This window comes from Erigeron canadensis, chromosome 7, assembly GCF_010389155.1.
Source record: "Erigeron canadensis isolate Cc75 chromosome 7, C_canadensis_v1, whole genome shotgun sequence".
Classification (NCBI taxonomy): domain Eukaryota; kingdom Viridiplantae; phylum Streptophyta; class Magnoliopsida; order Asterales; family Asteraceae; genus Erigeron; species Erigeron canadensis.
In genome coordinates, this window is record NC_057767.1 from 3,968,930 (window position 1) to 3,986,310 (window position 17,381).

Genomic DNA, 17,381 nt, shown 5'->3' on the forward strand with positions numbered 1-17,381 from the left:
CGTTTGGTTGTTCCGGTGATGGGTTCTGCCGGAATAGTCGTCGGAGTTACTCCGCCGCCGTTGGTTTGAGGGTCCGCCGCCGCTGGTGGTTGCTGCTGCTGCTGTAGTTCAGCCATTCAGAGAGAGCGAAATCGTTTGATTTGTTTGGGGATTTTTTTTTTATATACTCGTATATTTTTTAATGGGGGATTGTTTGTTTTGATAATGAAAAATAATGGTATCATGTGATATGGTTTTTTTATATAGTTTTTTTTATTTATTTTTATATTGGTTTGCATTATTGGTAAGTTAGGACTAAATTAGTAATATTATTATTAGTTTTTTTAGTGTAACTTTTTGAAAATATTAGTATTTCATATGTGACATTTTTATTGACCTTTTTATTTATTTATTAATTTTATGATAATGTTATAATATACACTCCTTATAGAATGAATAAAGTTTATTTATTTATTAATTTTTATTGACCTTAATGTTTGTACAATTTACGAATTGATTATATACATTGATCGAATAATTTGTTTATAAAAATAAAATAAAATTTGAGCCCTATTAAATGCATGTAGATAATTACAATTAATATTATCTACTAATTAATTTAAAATACAATATAGAATAAATATATTTAATTTTTATATATTATATATATAAATAATAATGTCATAAATTATAAATTTCTACTTAAATATAAAACTTGTGATGGAAAATTATAATTACAATAATAATGAATATAATAAGATATTAAATATAAGAGTTTTAATTACTTTAAGTATCTATCTTTATATATCAATTAATTAAAAGTTTAAATCTTTTATGTTATTTAAATAATAGGATAAATATAAGTTAAAACGTGTGTCGTTTAAATAAAACGGCACGTCTCAAATAAAAATAGTTTCAATCCTGTTTTAGTTTGTTAGTTGATATACAATATTTCAAATTATTTTATTTACAATAACATTTCTTATTTTATTGGCATTAAACAGATAATGCAAGTTAAATATGAAAACGCCTATATCTTTTTAATATAAGTATCCGAATGACTTTGCAAGCCAATAAATGGGAAAAAAAAACAAGCCACATGAACGGAATGCTAAAAGATGTCTCTGAGATGAAATCTGAAAGTGTACAAGCGACAGATACAATTCGTATAACCATTTATTTCTTTAGCTCTCATACACAAGACTCGAAATAAGCATAATGTCTTTTTTCTAACCATTGACCACATTTTAGATGACTTAATAATCCATTGAATATCGTACATGCAAAACATATGTATTATTGTATTAAAACACTAAGGTATTATTAACAAGGAAAATAATCACTTGATAGCTTTCTGAATAAGCCTGTCTGTTTATACAAATCACAAATAGCCTAAAACAGGCTACTCTTGCACTCAATGTGACACTTGTTCAAACAATTGAATAGTTCCCAGAATTACAGATATTGTAACTACATGTATCTATCATTCTATAACATTACCATCCAGCCTATTATACATGAAAAATTTGCACAAACTCATACCGGTTCATATATTAACACTCTAAACGCAAAATTTTCATTTCAAATCACTTTTTAAATTAAGAAAAGAAAATAAATAAAATAAAAGAGGAATCACTAGGAGGCATCTTCATCTGCATAATCTTTGGAGTTATCGACAGGTAATGAAGATGACTGGTCTATTTCCTTGCGAGAAGCTTCCCACAGCTGTTGTTCAATTCCCAACTTCCGCAACTCTGTTAACCCTCGTTCAACTACAATAAACCACATAATATTATATTCAGAACATAACAACCAAATGCCATACGACAGGTTCGAATGGGATGGGGTGGACCTGAATAATTGGGGATCACTTTTTAATAATAGATGGTTGCATTAAATATGAGGTACTGAGTACAACAGAAACAATTTAATAGATGTTTGAATAACGTGCTTTAGGAGGTAGTAAAAGTGAAGGTGATGGCATCAACCCGTTTGTTTAATAATCTAGTAAACATGGAAACAAGTCCAATAGATAAATTATTAAAAACTGGTTAATAAGAAGATGATTCAACAAGTCAAAAGGGCTAAACAGGGCAAATGACTCCTACATGCTTCCAAATGCTTACAATGTCCTAAACTTTTGATTCAGAAAAATCTCGCCTATTTCCAGAATTCTAGCAAATAAGATTTTTTAAGCTAATTAATGACCTATTTACAAGATTATAAAAATGCATCCATTGGTCAATCCAACTTCACCTGATCTGATCTTTTACCCATATAGAACAGAACATATGTTCTGACCCGAACCCATTTTGACCTACAATCTCTATAAAATAAGCATTGTTTTGATAACTCGAGGGAGTTTCAGGTCATATCTCACTTTCTTTTCATGCCTACTTTTTTGTGGACATAAATACTATATGCATATTTAACTGTTGAAAATCGTTTGACAAGAAAAAAGAAAGTCCCAAAGAGGATTATACCATCAACGGCATCATGAGAAGTGGGAGATGTTGCACTACGGCTTATCCAAAAGTGAAGTCTATCTTCAGCAATATCTTCCTCTACACCATGAACTTTGGCTCTTCTCCAAAAATATGTAAGCCAAGCCTGCACAAGAATCCAATAATGAACCTTAATCATATTGTACTGATGATATGATTAGGTTGGCTGACAAGTAAAAATGGATCATGGCTTAAACAGGTCAGGTCAGAGCTGACTCATACATTTCTTACTCCAGTTTATATTAATGCAAATGAATAGGATCTATTCAGGGACCACTGAACCCTCTTGCATCACCAACTGAAAACCACTGATGGCACCACCAAACCCCAGCCGCCATTTTTTGCTATATTAAATTATAAGTTCAAAAAAATAGATGAGCTTTCTCAAGATATCCGCCACCACTGCGTTGCGCGGGTAATATGCTAGTTCATTTTATATATAAACCAAATCTAAGAGGCTATAAGCATCAATATATTGCTGTCTTGTCATCATAAAATACATACCGCAAATTGTGTTAAATAACTGAATCTTTGAATACAGTCATTAAAAAAAGGTTGTATACGTTTTAATGCACTTTGTGCGCTATCCTACCATTGAACCAGAATGACAAACTCTTGAATACTAAACACTCAATACTATTCTTGCATCATTCATACAGAAAGATAAACATGAACAGTTCAAAAAAGGAGAAAGATAAACATGAAGCGTACCTCTTTGAAAGAAACATCTTCAGCTTCTTCGAGACTCAACTCTGCAATAGAGGTAAGCAGCTAAAGTTATTCAAAGCTTAAACTCGAATATTATGCAATGGAAAGTCACTATTCTATGCAGCTAAAATCTGGAAAGCCAATGAGTTACAAACATGCCGAAACGATCAAACAAGAAATCTATTACATGACATCCTTAAATTGGTACAGTTATAAAGTCTCGTGCATATACGAAAAGAATTCTAGTAAAAACCATTACCAAATCCTTCTACAAACTTGGTATCACCCGGCGATTTTGCATCTGCAAAAAAAGACAAACTGTAAACAATTTGGTGTGCAGAAGTTGGGGTACAAACTTAAATACAATAGGAAGGGAAGGCAAAAATGACAGGGTGGACATAATGGATGAAAAGCCAATATGAGTGGAAAATTTTATTAACCAAGACTTGAGCACTTACAAAACCTATCCTATTATGTTCCTGACGCGACTTGAACACCCTAGGCACCACTACAAGACCTATTATAATACAAGTCAGAACAGGCTAGGGTGGTTTGGCTTGACCCACATATACTTTTTTACTCTATATATAACTATAGTGTTTAATAAGATTAGTATTGTATTACAATAGTAATATAAACTCGATTAATAAAGTAATTTAGAACTGTTGTGCATCTAACTACATTTTGGATGAGATTTGAGTTTCAACCAGTCTGATCTGCTCAATGCTATACCACATAATCAGTTATGTTTATATTATAAATCTTGTAGTCTACTACTCTACTCCAATAGACCATTAATATCAACCCATTTGTAGTCTAATCCAATAGACCATTGAAATCAACCCATTTGTGTAAAATGGGTCAAGATTGCCACCTCTATTAGCTATCTACTTCCATCATCCTTGGCAAAAATATAAGTTACAAAATTTTTAGGCCGTACAGCATGCAACATTAAAAATGGACCCTACCAGGGATAGATTGCCGGACTAAATTTGGACGGCGTTGCTGCGCCATTGCCAGCACAACGGCATCTTCTACCTTCAAATGCAAATATAAACCGTTTTAAGAATGTAAAGGAATATACATATATGTAACACACCAGTTATCAAAGCCAAAATTAGGGTTTTAGTTGATGGCAAAGAAGAGACCTTCAGGGAAGCCATTTCCCTCAAACCCATCTCAACAGAAAGCATACTCTCTATATTTCCTTCACCAGTCAAGTCATTGATATCACGGACATGTTTTCTCCGGTCAGAATCATCATCGCCTGCTCATAAGTCATATATAAGTTACATATATATAAGAATGCAGCAGATAAACATGATAACTGTTGAATTAATGAACTTGCCACCATGCCAAGACTCTTCTCTCGCCTTTTGCCCTGCTGAAATGACAACTTCAAATGGCAAGGGTGCAAATGATGACCAATGCTCATGCTTTGATCCCGCTATGTCAGCACAAATACCTTATAATCAAAGAGTTTAAATTAGACAAATGGTATCCTTTCCCATTATATTTTCCAAGTATGGCCAAACTGATCGGTTGTCCACAACCAATGAATTTGGCAAATAAAACTTTCAATTGGTTTCCACAAAATTGCTCACACAAGATCTAGAGGTAACATTTTAGACCCATTTGCTTGTTAACGACATAACTTGCGCTATGTTCTATCCTTAAGAAGTCAAATGGGTAAATTACACGTAATTACTCACACCAAAAGGTGGCAGTTTTGACCCATTTGTAATTGCTGACACAAAAAGGTCTAATTGGTCAAACGGGTGGAAAATCTGCCAAAATGTAACTTTAATGCATAAAACCTCCTACATAGTTTTTTTGTGTATCAAGCAAACAGTTATTGACATAGCAGATATATGAATTTGTAATCATATTTAATAAACTTACTATCCATCCCTAATTTGCAAGTCATAAGAGAATAAAGAGTGTTTCGACCAACCTAATCCCAGCTCATCTCTTACTACAATATTACCCGTTCCCAACCTGCCCATTTGGCCATCTTCCCAAACCCATTGAGAGGGGATCTTCAGTTTTACAGACAATGCAAAGAAAGACAATTCAGCCGCCAGTTTTGGCAACAAGTGGGAAGAGTTTTACCATGTTGTACAGCTAAACCCCAATAACGAGAAAGCCAACACCTCTTTAATACTACCTCCTCCTGAAAACAAAGTCTAGAATAAGGCAAGAACTAAAAATAAAATAAATAGATGGAAGCTTTAGAAAATGCAACGGAAAATCAGGCTTACCATCTCTTCATGAGTCAAAACCATTCTTTGTGTCATCGTGCGAAGAGCTTTTGCTTCAGATTCAGCTTCCTTGAGTTGCTCCATGGCACCTGCTGTCTCATCTTTTAAATTCTGATTCAAACAGATTAACAAAATAAAAGCAGTCAGCACCAGAAAAGTTAAATTCAGTAGAACCAGGAGAATGCATAATTTCGATGTGTAATTACCTCAAGTTCTGCACGAAGGTTAGAAACTTCAACATCTCTTCCATCTTTTGTCTGTTGTGCAGCTTTCAAAGCAGCCTGAAAAGAGTTTTTGTTTTTATATATTTACAACACGTGTTCTTCAAGATAAAAAACATCTAACAGCAAATTAGTATTCAACAGCCAAGTTTGTATTCAATTTACCTCTCTTTGACGTATTGCTGCTTCTTTTCTGCATTAAATAAAGAAAAATAATACATTACATCATGTTCTGTGTGTAATGCAAGGCATCAAAAACTGATAATAAATCCCATATATCTAAATTTACCTGCTCAACAACTTGGCCTCCAAAGATACTCCTTCTCCTAGAGAAGCCACCTATAGGAAACATATTTTGCAGGTGGAAATAACTACGGTGTGCTGTCAAAATTATTATAAGCCAACTGAATCTTAAGTTATCAAACAGATATTAAAAAGGGACCGATCAAGTCAGCACCTGTTATTAAGCATACCACTTGCAATACAGTATTGTTTTATATTCAACAAAGACTAAAAATTAGCATACTATGTCCTTATTTTAACTACTAAATACACTCAACTATTTACACTTGCTAGAAAAATGAACAGAAAATTTTGGGTCAGCCTGATCATGATGGTTTCCGACTTTCTATCCATATTAAAGATTACCCAGCCCATCCAAAACATCCATCTTGCCACCAACGGAAGATAGTCACTGTATACCTGTTTCTCCAGCTCCCTTGCCCTGGCCTCTGCCTCTAGACGCTTTTCTTCTACACGACGAAGCTGAAAAAGATATATGCATAAAATTCAAAGTATGTAGCGACCATGAGTCCTCTTTTCATTACAGTACTATATTTATATGTTTGGGGATCAATAAAGGAATCAGAAGAATGGACTCACCTTATCTGTCACAATGTCATGCTCTTCTTGTAGCATATCAAGCTGCAATAAAGCGCCAATTTACATCAAGAGTTGTCAAAATGTATCATGAACGTAAGCTCATCACTTACATCCTAATCTTTATGGCCACTAAATACCATTACATTATATATTCTTTTAATAATTTCATCTTGTAAGGCATAGAAGTAAATTTTATATTCAAATAAAAAAAAAGTAATACTTCATCGCGAAGTGCAGATGCCTCATGCTGATCTCCCATATCTTTGCCTCCACGTCCAATATCGGTAAACCTGGGATGTGCACTCATAATAATTAAAGATGTTAGAATAGGAAATTATATGTTGACAAAGTTAAAAATCAAGATAGGGGGAAGGGTGGGCGGGGGGATTTGGGAGGACACAATTTTTACTGCAAAAGCAAGCCTCTACAGTGTCATACAATAAGCTATATAATTTAAGGAACAATTACAAAATTAATTTGTAACTGTTCAATGATACGAACCAAAGGGAACCCTAAACTTATGATTAGAAACAATCAACCATACCCAGGTTATATGGTCTATATATAAATTAATTCTTATCACTATTCTCTTAGTAGCTATTATCGTCATGTAAATGTATTCTAAGAATGTGACTCCTAACTTCCTAAGACATGGGCGGAAAAAAGAAAACCATAGCATGACCTGATAACCACACAGACTGATTCATATGCTGTGATCTTAAACAAGTATCCTCTTACTGCTTCAAAATTATATATACCAGACTATGCCAAAATAAGAAGGAAAAAAAGAAAAAGAAAAAAGAAGAGGTCAGCCGATACTGACATAGGACAGTGGTTCAAAAAGATTTGAGTAACATACATAAAGGAACCCATATAGAATAAGAAAGCATGGAAAAATGTCATCGGTCTTGGAATTGTTGGGGTTCCCTCCACAGAACTTCAATAGGGTGTCATTGCCTTTATAATTTCTTTTGAGTTTCTCTTTCTAGCCTAACTTCAAGTCATCAGGGATAAAAGGCTTGTAGACAGCAAATCAGGACAGGTGAAACACACTAATATCTTAATATTCATACATACATATACATGTACATATATAGGGATATCTAAACATTTAAAGTTCACAAGTCTTCTTCAAGTCACCTAGTAGACACTTAATAAACCTAAATTACAATTACAATTTCATTGAACTTGCAGCCATCAACTTACGTACTCCACTTTAGTCTATAAATACTTGCGTAACTAAGTAGTCAATAATAATACTTCCCTTTTTTAGCAAGTATAGAGCTAATATCCTCTAAGTTGGCTTTGATTTACCAATATCAGAATAAGTTACCAAAAATAAGGGTTGGAATGAACTTGATATAAGATATACATCTAATAAGTTTACACCTCGAACAAACAAAAAGCGCATTCTAGCTTGCATTCCTTAATCATTAATATAAGAGCCAATGTTATATTTAAAGATAGAACCTCTAAATAGAAACTTCAACCAAAAAAGTGAGGTAAAGTAAAAGCGTTTGATACCTTTTTTCTCTATTTCTGTTTCCAGCAGGAGGTTCTATAGGGGGTGGAACGGAACCAGGGTGTCTTAAAGATGGTCTATTAGGAGGCACCATTTGTCCTGTGCGAACAGACACTGAGGGCCTTCCGGCTGATGTGGAGCGGGTAGAAGTAGTGTGCTCCATAAAGTTCCGACCTAACTACATAGGAGCATAAGGAAGTGCTTAGAATATCAACATAAACAAAGAAAAATAATTGCATTGAAAAATATAATTGAACTAATAAAGATAGTTAACCATATTCAAGATCAATTTGTAAGGAGACTTCCCAATTTACAGCCTCAAAAATGTTAAGCCTAGAATTAGCCAGCCTCTGTTATTTGGTTTATCTCAAGCTCATATGTATATCAAACAGTACAACTTATTGGGATCCCCATTGTTAAAAGTATTTGAATCATTAAGTTACTAAATCACTTTAAAAGCAAGTGACCCTGAATAAGTGGTCTAGCGACCCTGAATAAGTGGTCTTCACTCTTCAGTAGTTGACTATTTTAGCTTAAATCAGAAGCAATCCAGGTTTGGATTCTATCCAGAAATTTTCGTACTAACTGATAGCTATCGGTGAGTGTAAGTGCGTAATTCAAATCAACATTTTATTTAATACCAGATAAAAAAGATTCCTAATAGATTTTTAACACCACTGAAAACTTCAGTTATCTGGCATAAACATCTACCAATTGTAATTGAAATCAAATTTCACCCCTAACTTGCATCCACCAAAAGTAGAAGTTCATAATTAGACTATTTAATATAATTGAATTAAAATATAGGATCCTTTATACACAAGTGACCCTCATAAAGTGGTCTTCACTCATCCAAAGTTGTTTAAGTTACATTAAACTATGCCTTTCCAGAAAAACAATTACATTAAGCCAGAATCTAGAAGTTCGGATCTGGATCGGTTAATATAGCCATTGGTGCATGCAACTCTAAAGCAAACAATTTATTTCCTCTAAAACAAAAATTTCCTAAAAGCCTCCAACGTATAGTATGGTTCCGGATAATGAGGCATTTAAAAAGTACCACGAATTCAATTCCCAGAGGAGGAACCTCAACTATCAAAAAAACTCCTTGGTTATGTTGGACCGCCAACCATGCGTGCCATCTATGTGAACACAGCTTACCTCTTACGTGATAGGCTTGGTACAGTCTGGGACTCGTCAGTTGGAGTTTACGGAAAATCAAATTACTAGAAGATTTTAACATTCTATAACTCATCTAACAAGAGCTAACCTAACATTGAAAGCAAGTGACCTATATAAAGTGTTCACTCTTCAACAGTTGAATACATTAGATCAATCGAGAACCAATTCAGATCAGGATTTTACATTATAATGATTAAAACCATACGATTTATTCTCCTTAAATAACATATTCCCTTCAGAATGTATCTCAAGTTCAACCCCCCCGAGGAAGCTGATTAATCAAAAAAATTCCTTCGTAAAGTAGGATCAGCTACTTGAACCTTAAGTCCTTATTACACCTGTGTCAGTCTGGCATCAGCAAGGTGAGCTATCCGTAAAATCATACTCCACATAGATTTCAACATTCTATAACTAGGGTTGTTGTATTCCATAACTCATCTAGCAAAAACCAAATTAACTAAATTTCCACTTCAAGTGCGGTCTCGGATTAATACATATAACTTCCAGTTCAGTCAGTCTCAACAAAGTGATCAAATTAACATACACACACGCATATATATTTACAAAGTGACTCAACAAATATTCATTTTAACATTGTAAGTCCATAAATTTGGCATCGTTTATTTAGACTTAATTATCATTACTTTGAGTGTTTGATCATAGTTTGAAGCATTAAAATCAAACTTTCTATTTTGCGCATCCATCTCGAGTACATCCACATCAAATTTGTGCATATTCACTATATATACATACATATAGAAACACTTTCAAATCCAATTAATACATATATACATACAAAATGACTTAAACACTTACCGCAGGAGACGGCGATCTATTCGGTCTCCCAAACGAAACACCAGACAAACCACCACCACTGCTACCGTTACTACTTCCACCAAACGACGTCGGTTTAGCAAACTGAAACCCTAAGTCGTCATCATCGTCATCATTATCATCATCATCATCATCCAAATCATTACTAGTTTGATTCTGTGAAGCCATAACTTGCGCTAACCGTTGCGCGGCGGCTTTCGCCGCAACATTTTGTGTCCTTTTTATAGTTGAATAACCACCACTAGGTTGACCTAACCTTGACTGTGCATGATGCGCCGGTGATCTTGCCGGCGACGATGAACCGGTTGTACTGTTTGAACCGCCGCTCCATTGTCGTGTGTATCCCGGACTTTCCGTCCGTTGTTTCCGATCCATTTCAATCTACTGTAATTATTTAATTAAATCAAATCAAATTAAATTGTTAAATACAGAGTATAGATACAGACTATAAATATAGATATATAGATATTGATGTATTTATGTATGTATGTGTGTGTGTGTAAAGATTTTTGTAGAGAGAGAAAAAAAAAAGGGGGGCCGGAAAGATCGGTCATCGGTGGAAGTTGGAATCTGGGTTTATATTATGGACAGAGAGTTGAGTAGACTACAAAGTTAACTTTGCGGTTAATTTTTAGTACAAGGCTAATAGATGGTAAAAGTAAAAGGGTAAAAAACTAAAAACCATAGTTTGTCTTTTGGTGTTATTTCAGCTTCTCTCTTGATATGAGATTAAGAGATCACGATTTTTCTTTTCGGAAGTTTTGGCTTGCTATCGATAATGTAGTATTTTTACAAGGGTAATTTTTTAAGTCGGAAATCCTAATCGTGCTTCTACCTATGAGTAAGGATAGGACTATCTATATTATACCTCCCTATACCTCGTTTTTGCCATGATGAGGTAGGTACGGTTGTAATTGTCCTTGTTGATATTGACTTACAAACCAACTTAACATTTTAAAAATTTGACATGTTCATTAATGAGGTAAAACTTTATTTAAAGATTGAGTTGCAACTGGTGTCGACTTAAATTTTTTTTAAGCTTTAAACAAAATCAATTTTCAAGACCTAGTTCATTAATATACAAATTAGAGTAATCAAAGAAAAAAATTAAAAGTAACTTAATTTATGTTGTTGACCTATTTGGTAAAAAAAATATGTAGAGTGTTGCAATAACCAATAAGAGGAGTGTTACTCCAAGCAAATTGTATAATGGTACCAAGCTCAAAGTCCAAATTATAAGACTGCTATATAAAAAGTTGTTAAAAAACAAGCAGACTCCACTAAAAAATAAAAAATACTAAAAATAGCATTATGGTTTAGAAAGGTTATACGTAAAACTTAAACATATCAAAATCATGAAAATATCAAAATTACAAAATACCACCATTCAAAAACCAATGAATAGCCTTCAAATTCGCCAACATTTCTAAATCATCTAATAATTTTTTAACATTAATCCCATCATAAATTCAAGATCATACTTCAATTATATTCTTTCAATCTTCAAAACATAATTTTCAATCAAACTAACATATTCAAACACAATGGATATCATGGATAACTCACGTCAACCTTTGCTCCCATCATTCCTATACTCTCCTAATCAATTCAATAAGCTTGAACATTTGAACACGAATCAATGTAATTCGTTTTTGTCGATGAGGTCGATGTCCTTTGTTTCATCATCACCATCACCTTCTACAACAAGTTTCGTGGTTCAAGCTCCAATGGAGACACGTAAGATCGAGATGTTTTCTCTTGCTTATTATGGAGCCTGTACTGCCGGTGGTATTTTGAGTTGTGGTCTCACTCATATGGCTGTTACGCCTCTTGATCTCGTCAAATGTAATATGCAGGTTGATTTGTTTCTCTTTGTACACAACTATATATATATATATACACACACACATAATGCTCGTTTATTTGCAAGGTATTAATATTATGTTAATGAGAAAATTTCATTACATCACCTTATGGTTTGCTATTTTATTATTTCCTGCCCTTGTGCTTTTTTTTATTATTAGATCACCCTAAGGTGACTTTTTGCTTCATTACACACCCCTCCTTGTAACGGACGTTAGCATGGCTCTGTTAAGTCCTCCATATGCATTGCACATGAGGTTATATTTGTCTTTTTACTTCTAAACACCCTTTTCTTCATCTCTTTCTTCTTCTTTTTCTTCCTTTACTTTTTTCCAAATCTAAAAACATTCATCCTAATATCCTATATCTAAATCTTCAACTCATAAATTATGAAGCAAGCTTGTGATCATATCAAGATCTGGGTCTCGGGCCATTATGAACCAAGATTTACTAGCAAAAATGGCAGAAAAGATATGTGCATAATTCCAAAATTCAAAATGGTATAAATATAACCTTTAACTTTCTCAGGAAATAGAATTCATTTACAAAAAAACATAAAGCACAAAAACAAGTAGTAGTGGCTATAACCCAGAATCACACCCATAACCCTTTTAGCAAAAAGTATGGATTTCTTAATGCCTCATAAACAGTCAAAAACCATACAAACAAAGGAAAAAACAAGTAAACTTAGCAATAGCCTAACAATCGAATTTGATTAAAGTGGGTATAATGAATAAAGAGTATTAAATATACTTCTGTACGCATCACATACTCATATATGGTTATGTTATTGTATTATTAATTATTATTATTTATCATACTATTATTATTGTTATTATTAGATTGTATATATATATATATATATATCATCAATTGTTTGGAGTGAGGGATAAAGCTTCAAAGAAAAACTGGGTTTTTTGAAAATAAATTATGAGTTGAAGATTTAGATATAGGATATTAGGATGAATGTTTTTAGATCCGGAAAAAAGTAAAGGAAGAAAAAGAAGAAGAAGGAAGAGATAAAGAAGAGAGCGTTTGGAAGTAAAAAACAAATAAAACCTCATGTGCAATGCACATGAAGGACTTAATAGAGCCATGCTAAAGTCCGTTACAAGTAGGGGTGTGTAATGAAGCAAAAAGTCACCTTTGGGTCGGTGATCTAATAATATAAAAAAAGCATAAGGGCGAAAAATAATAAAATGGCAAACCACAGGGTGATGAAATGAAATTTTCTCTATGTTAATTGTATCAAAATGTTCTAAGTACTTCTCTTGCAACATACACATCCCCTTTTATTTTACCCATTTATATGTAACTTGAATACTACAAGAATTTATCGAATTTTGAGTATTCGATTACACAATATGCATTTTAATCTTTTTCTTCCATATATGTCGAATTCTTCAGATCAACCCTGGAAAGTACAAGGGTATTAAATCTGGTTTTGGAATATTATTGAGGGAACAAGGAATGAAAGGATTTTTTAGGGGATGGGTTCCAACCTTGTATGGCTATAGTGCACAAGGTGCTTGCAAGTTTGGGTTTTATGAATTTTTCAAGAAAACTTACTCTGATATTGCCGGTCCTGAGTATGCAACCAAGTATAAAACTTTGATCTTCCTTGCTGGTTCTGCATCTGCTGAATTCATTGCCGATATTGCTCTTTGCCCTTTTGAGGCAGTTAAGGTTCGTGTTCAAACGAAGCCCGGATATGCCAAAGGTTTGTCTGATGGCCTTCCAAAGTTTATCAAGGCCGAAGGCGTTTCTGGGTATGAATATAGTGTCTAATAGTTTGAGAACTTAATCTAACGGATTTTTTTGATTTCTCGAGACAAAAGTACTCACTTTAGCTTTTGCATATATATTCTTTTATAGGCTTTTCAAGGGGTTAGCTCCTCTTTGGGGACGACAAATACCATGTAAGTTGGTTAAATGGAGACATTGTACTAAATTTTAGATCATGATATGGTCTACTGTCATATTATAAGGCGTTTTGCAACAAATACTCATAACTTGTTAAGGCGAATCGATAAAACTGAATGCATAACTAATAATTATTTTAGATAAACAGTTTTTATATATTTTTCAGATACGATGATGAAGTTTGCATCTTTTGAAACGATTGTGGAGAATTTATACAAGTATGCCATCCCTGTACCGAAGGACCAATGCAGCAAACAGTTGCAGCTTGGAGTGAGCTTCGCGGGTGGTTATGTGGCTGGTGTATTTTGTGCTATAGTCTCTCATCCGGCTGATAATTTAGTTTCTTTCCTTAACAATGCTCAAGGAGCTACTGCTGGTGATGTAAGTATTCTCATATTTTATTTTTTTTTTGGATATATGACATATGTATGTAGTTTCATTCATTTTTCGGAAAAATGCATAAGGGCGGTGGCTCATTTATAAAAATTTTGGCCTCTAAGACTGGAAATACTTAGAGGTCCCAAGTTTGAATTGTAGGAGCAAAACTAATATACCTCTTTGTGACCACGGAGGTTCACCAATGAGACTAAATTGACAAAACAAACAAAAAACTGCTCCCTTAGGCCTTTCCTTATAAGAACTCCGTCTTCGGGACTTCTTTACTGCCACATCAGCATCACACCACTCATGACTCCCCCTGCCTATAAGACAAACTTTTACCCCACATTAGTTCTCTTCTACCTCACATTAGTCCGCTCCTACCCTAGATGTTTGTCGTCCTGCAGAGTCTTGGGGAGGACTCCCCCTTTAATATGCAACGGGAGGACGCTCCCTGTCAATGGTGTCCTCCGTCCTTGGTGCTTGGGACGCACACCCAAGACTCTTATAAGCACACGCCTTACTAACAGAAAACATCTTATTTGAGATAGTTGTCTTGAACTTGGCTAGCCGGACCGGTTTTCTTTTCATTTATCGGTTATTTGTTTTGTTTGTTATTTGTGAAAGTATATTACTCGTATATTGGATCAATATGCAATCTTTGATCTCAACTAAGCCTAAGACCTGAATTTTTCAAACTAGGTTTTAGGGTCTTAGGCCCAAGATGGATTATGTATATCTTTTAGCCCGATGCACTTATTATCATATTTTGAAGCAAACTATACAAATGCGCTAAATCATGTTACCTCCGCATAAAATAGAATCAGTGATCTTTAAAAACTTAAATAAATGCAGGCAGTCAAGAAACTTGGCTTAGTTGGTTTATTCACCCGTGGTCTACCTCTTCGTATCTTTATGATTGGAACGCTTACTGGAGCACAATGGGGAATCTATGATGCCTTTAAGGTGTTTGTTGGGCTGTAAGTTTCTTATCTTTCTGTACCATTCATTTCATCTATAAGGCTTATAACGTCCTTGTATTTAACACATTAAGAAAAAGGGTCTAGAAAGGAGAAAGAGGGTTTGGTTTAACCTTGCCCATTTTAACCCTCTAAAAGATAACTAATTTTGACCCAATATTGAATTTCCAACCCGCTTATTTTGCCATCTTTGGTTCAATGACATTTATGGTATCTATTTTTTTGCACGAAAATATGACATTCATTTTTCTTTGTAGGCCTACCACCGGTGGTGCAGCTCCTCCTACTCCTAAGTAATGCACAAACAATCAAACCAAGCTAAGTATTAGTTTTTGTCATGTAAAATGGTCGGATAAATAACCATAGTTAAGTTATGTTACCGTCCTTGTGTTCATTATCTGGTGAGGCATATCACCCTCCTTTAGTGAGCTACTACTATAGTTATTTTCATTATAATCAACCTGATGTACAAACCTTTTTTTTATCTACTACTTGTTATCAATGTTATTGTAATTATTACTCAACAATATGAGGAGTTCTTAACTGAATGATAACTATAATTAAGCTTGAATTATAGTGTAGTCATTATAGTTCGTCAATGAAATCGAGTCAATATTAATTAAATATTGGAAAGAGCTTAACATAATATTTTTTGTCGAACGAACTTATTACAATATTTTAAACTAGTTTATTTACCAGTATTTTACACGGATTTCCTAAGTAAATAATCTTGATGTAATATTGGTGATTGAGAATTAAATGTGTGTTTGCATTTTAAAGTAATTCCTTTCTCATATTCTTACTCTTTCCCTTTATATTTAGTTAAATGAATTGTTTTTTTATATTCTTACTCATTTATGCATTTTGAATCAATTCGTTTCTTATATTCTTTATATTCCTTTCTTACTGATTACTTGAAAACCTTCTTTATATGAATGATACATTAATAATCTCAATTTTCAAATCCAACTTGTTGGTACGAACAACAAGTTTTATCTGCAATAAACACATGTATGTCTCTTTTATTTCTTTTTCTTTTTAAGGATTCGTGTGTATAGTTTTCTAGTAGATAATATGCCAAGATGATGCTTAATTAAACTTTAGATATAATTAAATACACAAAGAAAAGTACGGTTTAAGGTGAAATACATGCATATTTCATTTTTTTGCTTGTGATTGTGTAGTTTGTTTATAATACATCTTTAAATTAAGCTAAATCATAAGATTAGAATAATACATTTCATTTTGTCCATTTTTATCATTACTAAATCTTACTCATTGCTCTGTATTCAATAAATGATACATCAATTATTTTGCAATATTCAAATCCAATTTGTTGCTATGAGGAAAGAGTTTCATTTGCAATAAAACATGCATGTTCTTTTCTCTTATAAATATATATATATATATATTTTTTTATGATTATTGTATATAGTTTTCTAGTAGATGATATGTAAAGATGGTACTTATTTAGCTTTTAAACATAAATAAACACACTAAAAAGAGTATGCTTTAATTAATCACGTTATAAATATTAAATGAAACCAGATATGTACTTGGCTTGTGATATAATTGTAGTTTGTTGATAATACCTATTTAAATTTAAGCTAAATCATAAAATTATAAAGTACATTTTATTTTGTTCCTTTTTCTCACATTACTATCTATGTATAATTAAGATGAATATCATTTTTAAAGTTATTTCTAACTTTACTATATATGTTTAGTAAAGTTGACATCTTAACTTTTGACTTAAAAATCAAAAAGCGAGATTCAAAATTAATATGTAGATCATAAATCTCGATTTTAAGTCAATGATCAAGATCCTCAACTTTATTGATAAAGTGAACTTAACGTTAGAGGCTTTCAATCTATATGTATATCTAGTTATTTTGACTTTAAAATTTTTTTTTGTCCATATTTGAATATTAATCGTCTCTCTATTGTAATTTTGATCTCATATATTTTTTTTGCATTATATAATAGTTGATAAAAATTATATTAACTGTAAAAACATTCAATATCAATCAATTTATATAGTTTTTATTAAGTATTATATAATATAAAAAAAAAAATTCAAGGCTAAAGTTATAAAAGCTAAACTTTAAAAATTTAAAACTGATATCTTTTAATAAAATGAAAGG

General features: G+C 32.9%; 2 protein-coding genes across 4 annotated transcripts; one reads left to right on the forward strand and one right to left on the reverse strand.

The window, feature by feature from the left end:
* Positions 1–1,302: 1,302 nt before the first annotated feature.
* On the reverse strand, positions 1,303–10,570 carry LOC122607091 (coiled-coil domain-containing protein SCD2). Of its 3 annotated transcripts, none has more exons than XM_043780010.1 (17): positions 10,076–10,570; positions 8,080–8,255; positions 6,776–6,845; positions 6,556–6,597; positions 6,376–6,438; positions 5,963–6,012; positions 5,839–5,866; positions 5,659–5,733; positions 5,453–5,563; positions 5,304–5,364; positions 4,543–4,656; positions 4,340–4,458; positions 4,160–4,229; positions 3,451–3,492; positions 3,195–3,235; positions 2,463–2,589; positions 1,303–1,751 (listed from the first exon to the last, which is right to left on the reverse strand). In XM_043780010.1, the coding sequence occupies exons 1-17, from the start codon at positions 10,466–10,468 to the stop codon at positions 1,615–1,617; spliced, it is 1,719 nt and encodes a 572-aa protein (XP_043635945.1). In that variant the 5' UTR covers positions 10,469–10,570; the 3' UTR covers positions 1,303–1,614. The 3 variants fall into 3 exon arrangements, with proteins under 3 accessions (XP_043635945.1, XP_043635944.1, XP_043635946.1); XM_043780009.1 differs by having other exon boundaries at positions 4,540–4,656; XM_043780011.1 differs by having other exon boundaries at positions 4,540–4,656; positions 8,080–8,251; positions 10,076–10,146.
* A 1,005-nt stretch (positions 10,571–11,575) lies between these two features.
* LOC122608770 (mitochondrial phosphate carrier protein 3, mitochondrial-like) lies at positions 11,576–15,534 on the forward strand. The gene is made up of 6 exons (XM_043781859.1): positions 11,576–11,949; positions 13,364–13,725; positions 13,832–13,875; positions 14,046–14,260; positions 15,113–15,237; positions 15,495–15,534. The coding sequence occupies exons 1-6, from the start codon at positions 11,638–11,640 to the stop codon at positions 15,532–15,534; spliced, it is 1,098 nt and encodes a 365-aa protein (XP_043637794.1). The 5' UTR covers positions 11,576–11,637.
* Positions 15,535–17,381: the final 1,847 nt, after the last annotated feature.